Below are 13,910 nucleotides of genomic sequence, written 5' to 3'. Positions count from 1 at the left end.
AGGTTGAAGCCCCACACCGAGACTTGCATAACCTAGGCTGGCCCTTGACTGTCTTCGAGTGAGGTCCCATTTTATCAGCATCGCTGACAATCAAATGTCAACAATCTGGATTATAAACATTGCTTTTGCTGTTTTTTAAAAAATTCATTCATTGGACATGGGCATCGCTAGCTGGCCAGCATTTATTGCCCATCTCTTGTCCTTGGAGTGCAGTTGAGAGCGAACGACATGGCTGTGGAGTGACATGTAGGCCAGACCATGTATGGATGGCAGATTTCCTCCCCTAAAGGACATTAGTGAACCAGATGGGTTTTTCCTGACAATTGACAATGGCTTCATAGTCATCAGTAGATTCTTAATTCCAGATTTTTTTTTTATTGAATTCAAATTCCACCATCTACCATGGTAGGATTTGAACCTGGGTCCCCAGAACATTAGCTCTGAATTTGTACATTCTATGCAATAAAAATATATACAAGTACATCTTACCTTGGAGACAGCAGGACAAGAGTCTCTCCGCACAGTTTCGATTCCCTTGGCATCGAATACAGGATCTTTCTGATCTAAACTCTCATACATATAACCAACATATCTTTTCTTCGATTGTAAAACACATGGTAAGTAAACCTATTAGAACAAAACAAAACATCCTATAACTCCTTAGAGTTTGTGACTTTTGGTTAAGCAACAGAACATCACAAGCAAAGCAAATTGTGATTAACCTGGGACTGTTTAAACTGTCAAATTGTTTTCATGAAATATTGAGGATGTGATGAGCTCTTCTTCATTTTCATCATATTGGAATGATGTGCAAGAGTAATATAAGCCACAACCCTATTTACATCATTATGTTGTCCTTACTAAGAATAGAATTGAGTATCCCTTTTAATTTAGGCGAAACAGTTAAATTACTTGTACATCAAAAGCAGTGTCTTGTGATACTTGGTCAAGGACGTTGAAGCTGTAACAGTCATATAGAATCCCCACCACTACTGATGTTATTCGCTGCTTCTCAGGCAGACTCTCAAACTTTCAAAGGAACTGGAACTTGAAAAAGAGCCTAGGAATTTACTGGCATTACCTGATCTTCAATATGTTAATATCTCTTCAAAACTGTATGATCAAGATCAGGCAACTCGATCAGCAAGATCTTTGAAACATAGAAGATAGGAGCAGGAGGAGGCCATTCGGCCCTTCGAGTCTGCTCTGTCATTCATTACAATCATGGCTGATCGTCCAACTCAATAGCCTAATCCTGCTTTCTCCCCGTAACCTTTGATTCCATTTACCCCAAGTGCTATATCCAGCCGCCTCTTGAATATATTCAATGTTTTGGCATCAACTGCTTCCTGTGGTAATGAATTCCACTGGCTCACCACTCTTTATGTGAAGAAATGTCTCCTCACCTCCATCCTAAATGGTCTACCCTGTATCCTCAGAATGTGACCCCTGGTTCTGGACACCCCCACCATCAGGAACATCCTCCCTGCATCTACCCTATCTAGACCTGTTAGAATTTTATAAGTCTCTATGAGATCCCCCCTTATTCATCTGAACTCCAGCCAAAATAATTCTAGCTGAGTCAATCTCGCTTCATACATCAGTCCCGCCATCCTCGGAATCAGCCTGGCAAACCTTCGCTGCACTCCCTCCTTCCTCAGAAAAGGAGATCAAAACTGCAAACAATACTCTAGATGTGGCCTCACCAAGGCCCTGTATAATTGCATCCCTGCTCCTGTACTCTAAACCCCTCGCAATGAAGGCCAACATACCATTTGCCTTCTTTACTGCCTGCTGCACCTGCATACTTACCTTCAGTGACTGGTGCATAAGGACACCCAGGTCCCGCTGCACATTCCCCTTTCCCATTAAGGTAGTAATCTGCTTTCTTGTTTTTGCTTCCAAAGTGAATAACGTCACATTTATCCAAATTATACTGCATCTGCTATTGATTTGCCCACTTACCCATCCTGCCCAGATCATGCTGAAGGATCTCTGCATCCTCAGGGTCACAGTTCACCCTCTCACCCAACTTGGGATCATCTGCAAACTTTGAGATGTTACATTTTGTTCCCTCATCCAAATTATTAATATATATTGTGAATAGTTGGGGACCAGCACCAATCCCTGTGGCACCCCACTAGTTACTGCCTGCCAATTTGAAAAGCACCCATTAATTCCTACTCTTTGTTTCCTCTCTGCCAACCAGGTTTCTATCCATCTCAATACACTTCCCCCAATCCCATGCCACTTTAATCTTGCACGATAATCTCTTATGCGGGACTTTGTCAAACGCTTTGCAAAGTAACTTGCTCAGCAGGAAATGCAGACTAACGTAGTTACATCTGTGCTCTACTTTCTCCCCATTACTGAAAGGGGGCACCTTACCTTCTCAAACTTTAGTTTCACAGGCTTTGGGTTTGTGGCAGTCACAGCATCGGCAATCTCCTGTCCAATCCTGAAAGCCTGTTCCTTGGTGGCTCCTTTCAATAGCACAAACATGCTGCACAAGAACAAAATCAACTCAGACAACCACAGCAAATAGTAACAACGTTTGCCGTTTTAATTTACATTTGCAGTTTGGCTTCTCTTGTTTTACTTTGTGCGGGCCTCACCGATACTTTTTTCCGTTTAGAAGAATGAGGGATGATCCCATTTGAAACATCCCATCAAATTCATTCAGAATTTTCTCAGAGGTTATTTCTCCCACTGGGGAATCCACAGCGTGAGTGCACAGCCTCGGGGGAAGGAATGATCATTTCAGACTGAGATGAGGAGACATTTCTTCACTCAGGAGGGCTGTGAATCTTTGAAATTCTTCATCTACCCCCCCATTGAATATATTTACCACAGAGTTAGAAAGATTATTGACCAAGGAATCAAGAGATATACAGGGCAAGGATGGGCAACTGGAGGGAAGCACATGATCAGCCATGGTCATACTGAGTGTTGGAGCAGGTTCGACAGGCCATACGATCTACTCCGGTTTCTATTTCTAACGTGCTAATGTTTCAATTGTCCACCATTCCCACATTTTGCTATTTTTTCTGGCTATGGAATTATAAATGGTCTTTTAGCACTAGTGTTTGGTTATGAAGCAGTTTGCAGGTTATTCAACTCATTTATTCCCTCATTACGGTTCTTTCAATTTAAAAAATAAACAGATGACCTGAACCATTATTTGCTTCGAGTGGCTGGAAAAACAGGCATTATTGCCCATCCCAAGTTGTCTTGAAGGTGTCCCGTGAAAGTGAGTGCTAGACCAATGACAATATTGTAAGAAGTCGCAAAACACCCAGGTTAAAGTCCAACAGGTTTATTTGGTATCACGAGCTTTCGGAGCATTGTTCCTTCATCAGGTGAGTGAGCCACTCACCTGATGAAGGAGCAGCGCTCCGAAAGCTCGTGATACCAAATAAACATGTTGGACTTTAACCTGGTGTTTTGAGACTTCTTACTGTGCCCACCCCAGTCCAATGCCGACATCTCCATATAATGACCATATTGGTGTGGGAGTTTAGACACATGTAGGCCAGACTGGGCAAAGACCACACGTTTTCTTACCTGCAAGGGGCATACTGTTTTTGTCATAATCTGATAGCTTCGTAGACTGTTTCATGAATAAAAACTTTTTTTAAGATTAAAAAGAATCCAAATTCTTGAGCTACCACCTTTATCTTGTTCTGAAGGGTTACACAGCCAAAATATTAATTAACATCTGTCTTTTCTCTTTAGGTACTGACAGATCAGTGATGTCTTTTCAGGATTTTAAGCTTCCGTTTTACAGGAATGGATTAAGTCCCACGAAACACCATTAAAATGATATGCCTCTTCAGAGCCACATAAAGCGATACTCAGGCAGATGACTCAATGCTTGGTCAATGAGTTAGGTTTTAAGTAGAAGGGGGTAAAGAGATGAAGTAGTTTAGGAAGTGTATTTTAAGAGGTTAGCAGCCCTACCAACAGTGGACTGATTAAAATCAGGGTTGTTCAAAAGCCCAGAGTTAGAGGATTTTAAAAATTCAATTTTTATCAGATGTGAGCTTCGTTGGCTAGGCCAGCATTTACTGAGAGGCAGCATGGTGGCACAGTGGTTAGCACTGCTGCTTCACAGTGCCAGGGACCCAGGTTCGATTCCTGGCTTGGGTCACTGTCAGTGTGGAGTCTGCATGTTCTCCCCGTGTCCGCATGGGTTTCCTCCGGTTTCCTCCCACAGTCCAAAGATGTGCAGGTTAAGTGCATTGGCCATGCTAAATTGCCCCTTAGTATCCCGGGATATGTAGGTTAGAGGGATTAGTGAGGTGTGGGGATAAGACCTAGGTGGGATTGTTGTTGGTGCAGACCCGATGGGCCAAATGGCCTCCTTCTACACTGTCGGGTTTCTATGATCTCAGTGACTGCAGTTATCTCAGTTGTGGGAGCTAGAGGAGATTTGAAATGTTTCACGTATTCTTTCATAAGATGAAGATGTCGCTGGCAAGGCATTCAATTCCTAAACTGAATGGCTTGTTAGGCCATTTCAAAGGGCAGTTAAGAGGGCAATTAAGAGGAAACAACAGGTCAGTTAGCTTAGCATCTATCGTAGGGAAATCTTTAGAAACTATGTTACAACAGAGCACTTAGATGAATTCAAGATAATCATGGTTTTGTAAAAGGAAATAGAGTTGGCTTAAATAGGTAATTTTCTGGTTGGTAGGATGTGACGAGTGTTGTGCCACTGGGGCCTCAGATTTTGACAATTAAATAATGGCTTGCACAAAAGGAACAAAGGTATGGTTGCTAAATTTGCTGATGACACAAAGATAGGGAGGAAAGTGAGTTATGAAGAGGACACTTTGGGGCTACAAAATAATAAAGATAGGTGAGGTGTGTGGCAAATGGATGTGATGTCGGAATATGTGAGCGTGCCCACAATAAAAAAGTATATTATCTAAATGGTGAGAGATTGCACAGCTGAGATGCAGAACGATCTGGCATGGATTGCAAAAAGGTTGGTATGCAGGTACAGCAAGTAATACAGCAAGGTTAACAGAATGTTATTGTTCATTGCAAGGCGAACTGAACACATGAGTAGGGAGGTTATGCTTCAGTTATATGGATTATTAGTGAGAATGGATCTGGAGTACAGTGTACAGTTTTGGACACTTTATTTAAATGCATTGGAAGCAATTCAGGGAAAGTTTACTCGACTAATATCTGGAATGGATAACAGAAACAGAAAATGCTGGAAAATCTCAGCAGGTCCAACAGCATCTGTGAGGAGAGAATAGAGCCAACATTTCGAGTCTAGATGACCCTTTGTGAGAGCTAAGAGAATCAGCAGAGATTTATACTATGAGAGTGGGGGGATGGAATGGGAAAAAGGGAATGTAAATGAAGATACAGAAGGCTGAGAAAGGTGCTGAAAGTGTCCATTAAGTGATCAGAATGTGTGAAAAGAGGTAAAGAGGTTGTTTGGTGTTGGATTAGTCAAGTCTAGAGATAACACAGGCATGGATGACGGTTTCAGCAGCAGGTAAGCTGAGACAGAAGTGGAATCGGATGAGTTAAGAGGTGGAAATAGGCAGTCTTAATCATGGTCTGGGTATACGGCCAGGATACATTTGATGCCACAGATTTTTAGAACACATTCTTGTACTTAGGAAATTTGGTTGACTTGTGTACTGGTATGCAAATACTCTTCTCAGCTATTGAGGCAAGATAGTCCAAGATCAATGTTCCCATGGCAGCTCACTACTGAGATTTCTATCCTTTACAAATATTCTCTAAGGTTGGCCAAGTGGGCCCATATGAGGAACTCGGAACGATGCCAGTCAAAAACTGGGCTCCCTCTGAGCAGCAAACCCAGTAATCAGGCTTTCATGTCGAAAGCAGTTTGGATGAAAGGTGATATGTAAAACATTACCCCTCTTTACATGTAGATCAGCAATCATTAGCACTGCTGCCTCACTGCGCCTGGGTTCAATTCCGGCCTTGGATCACTCTGTGTGGAGTCAGCGCGTTCTCCCCGTGTCTGTGTGGGTTTCCTCCGGGTGCTTCGGTTTCCTCCCACAGTCCAAAGATGCGCGGCTAAGGTTGATTGGTCACGATAAATTGACACTGTCAGGGGGATTGGGAGGGTAAATGTGTGGGGTCACGGGAATAGGGACTGGGTGGGACTGTGGTCAGTGCAGACTCGATGGGCCGAATGGCCTCCTTCTGCACTGTAGGGATTCTATGAATATTTCCAGATGAGATTATCAACATTTGTATTTTGGTTTTGATCTTTGCCAGCTACATGGAAATCTGGTATTGGCTACATTAACTATTAAATAGCTATTTAACACAGCAGTTGATTATAGTTTGATCAACAGTTGGTACCTATCAGTGTCTCCGTACACAACATGGGCTCCCCACTTCTTTGTCTCATTCACCAACTTTATTGCCCGCTCAAGGGTCTCTCTTGCTTTGAGAACAATGCTGTCACCAATCTATATAAAAAAAAATCAAAAAAATTATTCAGTACAAACAAGATATATTACATCCTAATTTGACACAACTTTTACCTGATACAGAAAAATTCTTCACAGCATTCTTTCATATGTTTTAATAAAAGTAGAAAACGTTAAATTTACCCAGAGGTGACAAACATTTCAAAGTATCAAAAGATGGTTGTGGCAGAGAAGGCCGCCATTTGACCCATCATGTCTGTACCAGCTTCTCCAAATGAGCATCATGACTAGTGCCACTCCCCTGCCTTTCCTCCCCATACCTCTGCACAGTGTTTCTATTCAGATAAACATCTAACGCCCTCTTCAATGCCTTGATTGAACCTGCCTCCATCACACCTCCAGGCAGTGCATTCCAGACCCCAATCACTCACCACGTTGAAAAGTTTTTTCTTGCATCACATTTGCTCCTTTTGCAAATCACTTTAAATCTGTGCCCTCTCGTTCTTGATCCTTTTACAAGGGGGAACAGCTTCTCCCTATCTGCTCTGTCCAGCTCCCTCGTGATTTTGAACATCTCTATCAAATCTCCTCTTAGCCTTCTTCTCTCCCAGGAGAACAGCCCCAACCTCTCCAATCTACCTCATAACTGAAGTTGCCCATCCCTGGAACCACTCTTGTAAACCTCTTTCAAATGCGTTCACATCCTTCCTACAGTGTGGTGCCCAGAACAGTACAGAACACCCCAGCTGATGAGATTCAGCATAACCTTCTTGCTCTTGTACTCTGTGTCCCTATTAATACAGCCCAGAATACAGTAAGCTTTATTAACTGCTCTCTCCAGTTGCCCTGCCATTGTCAATGATACATGCACATATACACCAAGGTCCCTCTGCTCCTGCACTCCTTAACAATTTATTTATTAACTTTTATTTTGTATTGTCTCCCCATATTCCACCGACCAAAATGCATCACCACACATTTCTCAGCATTCTCTATCACCTATCTGCCCACTCCGCCAACTTGCCCATGTCCTTCTGAAGTTCTTCACCATCCTCCTCACAGTGTACAATATTTTGAAGTTTTGTATCATCTGCACCTTTGAAATTGTTCCTTGCACACCAAGATCTAGATCATTAATGTATATCAAGACTTAGAAAATTAAAATTTAGACCACACTACTCGAGTGAATTAACAGTTATTTGTATGAAGGTAAACTGAGATTCAGATCCATGGCCTTTGGAAAAGGGTAAGAGTTTTAACAAAACCAGGTTAAAGTCCAACAGGTTTATTTGGTAGCAAATACCATAAGCTTTCAGAGCGCTGCTCCTTCGTCAGATGGAGTGGAAATGCGCGCTCAAACAGTGCACAGAGACACAAAATCAAGTTACAGAATACTGATTAGAATGCGAATCCCTACAACCAGCCAGGTCTTAAAGATACAGACAATGTGGGTGGAGGGAGCATTAAGCACAGGTTAATGCTCCCTCCACCCACATTGTCTGTATCTTTAAGACCTGGCTGGCTGTAGGGATTTGCATTCTAATCAGTATTCTGTAACTTGATTTTGTGACTCTGTATGCCCTGTTTGAGAGCAGATATCCACTCCATCTGACAAAGGAGCAGCGCTCCAAAAGCTAATGGCATTTGCTACCAAATAAACCTGTTGGACGTTAACCTGTTGTTAAAACTCTTACCATGAGAATAATGACAGAGATGAGAAGCGAAGCTTGAAATGTAGGAGTTATTTCTACTGGAGCAGAAAAGGCAAAGTGTAAATTTAATGAAAGTGGGAATTATGAAGAAGGTTTTTGAGAAATTTGGGTCAGATTGGGGTTTTCTTGGATTTGAAGTTTCTGCGACTGGTGCCATAAAGTCAAAACTTTCATTTAATAGAGAAATTAGGATGTTTAAAATTGCACAGTAGTCTCAGCTGGCCTAACTATTCCAATATACATATTCATCATTACCTCTTCTGAGTACTGTGTTCTAGTTATAAACCCCAAAATATTGTCTGATTTCTTATAGTTGCAATTATGCAATTGCATCACTTGTCTCCTATACAGCCACATACTTCCATTCAGAGTGAATGCCCATTCCTGGTTTAATTCCCCAAATCTATTAGCTCATACTTGTACTTGTCTACATTAAGTTGCATTTGTCACCTAGCTGCCCATACCACTAATGTCAGTACTCCTAAAAATTATTGCTGTATCATTCCAGCAATAATAATAGCATACAATAAACAATTTCAGCTATATTTGCATACGAGTTCAGCAAATAAATAGGCCCAAATAAAGCTCAAAGCCACTCAGTACATTTACATAATTATACATTGAGGCAGCCCACATTTGGTTAAAATGGAGGCTTTATATTGAGAAAGATCACTTTGGAAAATGTGTATTTGACAGATTAACATACCTCAACACATGGCATTCTTCCAGAAAAGTTAGCAGCAGTGTAACCATAAGTGAAGTTGGCGATGAGCTTCAGACCCAGCTGTCGAGCGTGAAGCAATTTTGTAAGTGCTTTGTCCTTCTTGTGGGCTTTCATGCACTGTTTCACCATTATTCTGGTCTTCAATATTTCTTCGAGCATGCATGGCAACACACCTTTGCGCACAGATGGCTGCAAATCCAACAACAAGTTGCTGAAAAAGTTGCATCTTAGAAAGACATTTAAACCTTGCCCCACAGTATTAACCTCTGTTTTGCAGTTTTCCTTAATTTGAATCAGTCCAGAGACAAGTGGATTCAATGCTTAGAAATTTATCGACATCAATCACAAGGCCATAAGAAATAGGAACAGGAATAGGCCATTCGGTCCTTTGAGCATGCTCTACCATTCACTAGGATCATGGCCAACAAGGTTACGCCTGTGCTAATGCACTTCCTACCCCTCTTCATTTAACCTGCATGTCCTCCTGTTCCTGTCCTCATGTACTTATCAATTACATCTTAAATGCAATTTGTCTCAGCTACTCGTGTGGTAGCGAATCCCACATTCTAACCACTCGGTATACATAAAGTTATTCTCAAGTTCCTTATTAGGTTTATTAAAGACTCCTAGTTTTAGTCTCCTGCACAGTGGGAACATCTCTGTCTATCCTACCAATTTTAAAATACTTTGTGTCAAATCACCCCTCAAACTTAACTCAGGCTCAAGAGCCCCAGCCAGTTCAGTCTTTACCTGACTAATGAAAGCAATTTCCGTTGCCAACAGAGCTGCCACTGATTTTTTTTAGCCTGTCCCTGGTACATTGCAGGGTCACGCCAGAGAAGACTCACAACTGAACACAGTTCCTTGAGAAGATATGGGAGAGAGATTCGCCTCTCTTTCTTCATTGGTGCTTGGGAAGAGCAAAAACAAATTCTTCACATACATATCCCAATGTTCAACCCCAGACATCAGTACAAAGGCTTTTTTGGAGCAGATGATTTTAAAATAAGGTTTAGGATCAACAATGCATGAACAGGTGAGATTTGTGCTTTTGGCCACTTTTGCTGATACTGGGCCACCAATAAACTTCTCTGCTCAAAGTTGGTCCCACTATTTAATGTGAACCAGGCAGGTGGTGTGTGTTTAGTTCACTGCATACTGTCCACAGCACCCTACACTCAGGTATTCCAATCAATAATAATCCCAATAATAGAGCATTCAATATCCTTGGAATGATTTTAAAACATCCCTCGACTAGTTTTACCTTCAGTACTGTATAGAGTTGACTAATTCATACCTTAACAAAGGCCACCCCGTTAGGTGATATAGTGATATCATTCCAAAGTCGATGAAGTAATTCTGGAGGCACTTTCTGGGAAATGCAGCCAAACTTAAACTCTTCTTCCCTGATGAAAGATAGAAGGACAATGTTTAAGATAAACACAAAATATGGCGGATACTGGAATCGGAAACAAAAACAGAAAAATGTTGGAAAATCTCAGCAGGTCTGACAGCATCCATACAGCCAATGCTGCGAGTCCAGATGACCCTTTGTCAGAGCGGTTTTGTTTTGTTTTTCCTGGCAAATACCACAACACAGAACCTTTCCCTCTCCTCGCCTCCTGTGCCATCAGTGTAACTCAGCACTTTCTCCAGCAGACTGTCTGCTGGACTCAGGCCTGAAGGCATTTGACAAGGTGCCAAACCAAAGGCTGCTACATAAGATAAAGGTGCACGGTGTTACGGGTAATGTATTAGCATGGATAGAGGATTGGTTAACTAACAGAAAGCAAACAGTGGGGGTAAATGGGTGTTTTTCTGGTTGGCGATCAGTGACTAGTGGTGTGCCTCAGGGATCAGTGTTGGGACCGCAATTGTTTACTATTTACATAGATGATTTGGAGTTGGGGACCAAGTGTAGTGTGTCAAAGTTCGCAGATGACACTAAGATGGGTGGAAGAGCAAAGTGTGCAGAGGACGCTGAAAGTCTGCAAAGGAATAAAGATAGTCTAAGTGAGTGGGCGAGGGTCTGGCAGATGGAGTACAATGTTGGTAAATGTGAGGTCATCCATTTTGGTAGGAATAACAGCAACATGGACTATTATTTAAATGGTAAAAAATTGCAGCGTGCTGCTGTGCAGAGGGACCTGGGTGTCCTTGTGCAAGAATCGCGAGTTGGTTTGCGGTGCAGCAGGTAATTAAGGCAGCAAATGGAATTTTGTCCTTCATCACTAGAGAGATGGAGTTTAAAAACAGCGAGGTTCTGTTGCAGCTGTATAAGGTGCTGGTGAGACCACACCTGGAGTACTTTGTACAGTTTTGGTCTCCTTACTTGAGAAAGGATACACTGGCACTGGAGGGGGTGCAGAGGAGATTCACTAGGTTGATTCCGGAGTTGAGAGGGTTAGCTTATGAGGAGAGACTGAGTAGATTCGGGCTATACTCATTGGAATTCGGGAGAATGAGGGGAGATCTTATAGAAACATAAGATTATGAAGGGAATAGATAAGATAGAAGCAGGGAAGTTGTTTTCACTGGCGGGTGAAACTAGAACTAGGGGGCATAGCCTCAAAATAAGGGGAAGCAGATTTAGGACTGAGTTGAGGAGGAACTTCTTCACAAAGGGTTGTGAATCTGTGGAATTCCCTGCCCAGTGAAGCAGTTGAAGCTACCGCATTGAACGTTTTTAAGGCAAGGATAGATACATTTTTGAACAGTAGAGGAATTAAGGGTTATGGTGAGCGGGCAGGTAAGTGGAGCTGAGTCCACGAAAAGATCAGCCATGATCTTATTGAATGGCGGAGCAGGCTCGAGGGACCAGATGGCCTACTCCTGCTCCGAGTTCTTATGTTCTTATGACAAAGTGATGGCATCTTCACAACTGCCTTTCTCCTTCCTCATTTTTATGAGGAGACAGTCAAATCTGGCTTGTGAGCACAGATTGTGATCAGCAATGAAACACAACAGACTGCCAGTGAATGGCACCACTTCACCTCGTGTTGTTTCCCTCCTGGTTAGGGAGCAATCAACATTGTAAGGTGGGTAGAGACAGAGCTCACTTTTGAAGCAACTTCAGATTCTCAAAATGCAAACACCTTTCAGGTTGGAAACTCAAAAAGTCAATATTTCACAATCAGTTGATTACATTGAAAGTACTAGAACAATTACACCTTCATGGTTTTTAAATTTTTTTTTACTCCATTCTCAAAGTGACAAAGCCAATGCTCAGTGGACCAGGCAAACCCAAATCCATTCTTTACTCGCCCCAAAAACCAAATTCAAATTCCAACTGAATCCAATTCATGGTCCCCACAAAAGACAAACAAGATCCAAGCTGAGAAGATAAGGCATTGGACCCAATCTTGGCTTGATCCGACCGACGCTTGATCTAAACCAAAAAGGCCGAGATGCTTGCATCTTCATGGTACTATTGAAAATGAGATAAATTGGCAGGAATTATACTGTATAGTTAGTTTAAGCTTAATTTTTAAAGGGAATTACTGCCTCATTTAGCTGAACATAGCTGGACAACTGACCATGGCCACGTATGTTAAAAACCTCAGTTAGACAATTTCAATTAGTGTATTTTCAGTTTTATAGCAAATCTTCACTTTTTTCTACAAGATAAACTGACCTTTGTTGCACTATTACACTGGTTGCATCACTTGGGCATAGGTTTACGGTGAGGGGGGAGAGATACAAAAGGGTCCAGAGGGGCAATCTTTTCACTCAGAGGGGGAGTCTGGAACAAGCTGCCAGAGGTAGTAGTAGAGGCGGGTACAATTTTGTCTTTTAAAAAGCATTTAGACAGTTACATGAGTAAGATGGGTATAGAGGGATATGGGCCAAACGCGGGCAATTGAGACTAGCTTAGTGGTTAAAAACTGGGCAGCATGGACAAGTTGGGCCGAAGGGCCTGTTTCCATGCTGTAAACCTCTATGACTCTAAGTTGATTGATCCTCAACAGAAAATAAATTCTGCTGCGATATTGCTGCGTTATTTTACAGATTATTTATTATGTAGTAGAATGCAAATGAGCTCCAGTAGAATCAGTTACTGTCCAATTGGAATAAAATTTAAGCTGTTTAAATGGCCACCTGAGGACAGTCTGGTTTTAATGTTATTTTTTGGAACCGTCTCAGATCCAATCGTCATTGAGGCTAATCAGTGAACAGAGACTTCCTCTGGTTCCATGTGGGATAATGGGCAGTAGGACTCTGCCACCAGCCCCGTCTATCACAATCTCTTTTACTCCAGACCAGGTAGTGCCCTGTGCGTGGGAGGCCCCTTCTGCCACATCAGCGGATAGCACAACTCAAAATACAATTAGAAAAGAAAGAGGTCTTACTTTCCAAGGTAGTCAATATTGCCCAGGCACGTAGAGTAGCAATAGTTGTAAGCGATGATGATGGAAGGGTACAGGGACTGAAAATCCAGAACCAGGACTGAGTTGCTGTAGAAGCGTGATTCAGGTTCCATCACCAGAGGAATGCACTGAGGAGCTCTCATATGAGATCGTTGTTGGACACTGGGAGTTACAGCGATGTAGTTCATTGGTTTCGCAAAACGGAACATCATTGACTCCACACGATACTGGAAACATAGCAATGTGTTACACAGACTGCTTGTTGGTCAACCATAACATTTTTGTTTCGCCCATTTCTTTCCTTTATTGAATCATAGAATCCTACAGTGCAGAAGGCAGCAATTTGGCCCATCAAGTCTGCCTCTCCATTTTTTTTTGTTGTCCCAAAAGTTTTTACTAAACTAAACTGGTATCTTTCCTATCCAGTGATATTCTTTTTAACAGGCTGAGATGGGAGTGCTGGCAGATGATTCATCGTAAGAAGTCTCACAACACCAGGTTAAAGTCCAACAGGTTTATTTGGTAGCAAAAGCCACTAGCTTTCAGAGCGCTGCCCCTTCGTCAGGTAAATGGGAGTTCTGTTCACAAACAGGACATATAAAGACACAAACTCAATTTACAAAATAATGGTTGGAATGCGAGTCTTTACAGGTAATCAAGTCTTGAAGGTCCTGTG

The 13,910-nt window shown here is 42.1% G+C and overlaps 1 protein-coding gene across 3 annotated transcripts in view; it reads right to left on the bottom strand.

Moving 5' to 3' along the window:
• Positions 1–13,910, bottom strand: part of rev3l (REV3 like, DNA directed polymerase zeta catalytic subunit) — a 190,088-nt gene that overhangs the window by 18,808 nt on the left and 157,370 nt on the right. For all 3 annotated transcript variants that reach the window (XM_078212338.1, XM_078212339.1, XM_078212340.1), the window contains 6 exons: positions 13,217–13,461; positions 10,165–10,273; positions 8,850–9,056; positions 6,361–6,470; positions 2,389–2,503; positions 490–627 (listed from right to left, as the gene is read on the bottom strand). In XM_078212338.1, the coding sequence (XP_078068464.1) occupies positions 490–627; positions 2,389–2,503; positions 6,361–6,470; positions 8,850–9,056; positions 10,165–10,273; positions 13,217–13,461 (924 nt within the window). The remainder of the gene's footprint in view (positions 1–489; positions 628–2,388; positions 2,504–6,360; positions 6,471–8,849; positions 9,057–10,164; positions 10,274–13,216; positions 13,462–13,910) is intronic.

This window comes from Mustelus asterias, chromosome 5, assembly GCF_964213995.1.
Source record: "Mustelus asterias chromosome 5, sMusAst1.hap1.1, whole genome shotgun sequence".
In the NCBI taxonomy this organism is placed as follows: Eukaryota; Metazoa; Chordata; class Chondrichthyes; order Carcharhiniformes; family Triakidae; genus Mustelus; species Mustelus asterias.
Note: the sequence above shows the minus strand (reverse complement) of the source record. Positions and strands in the feature narration are given on the sequence as shown.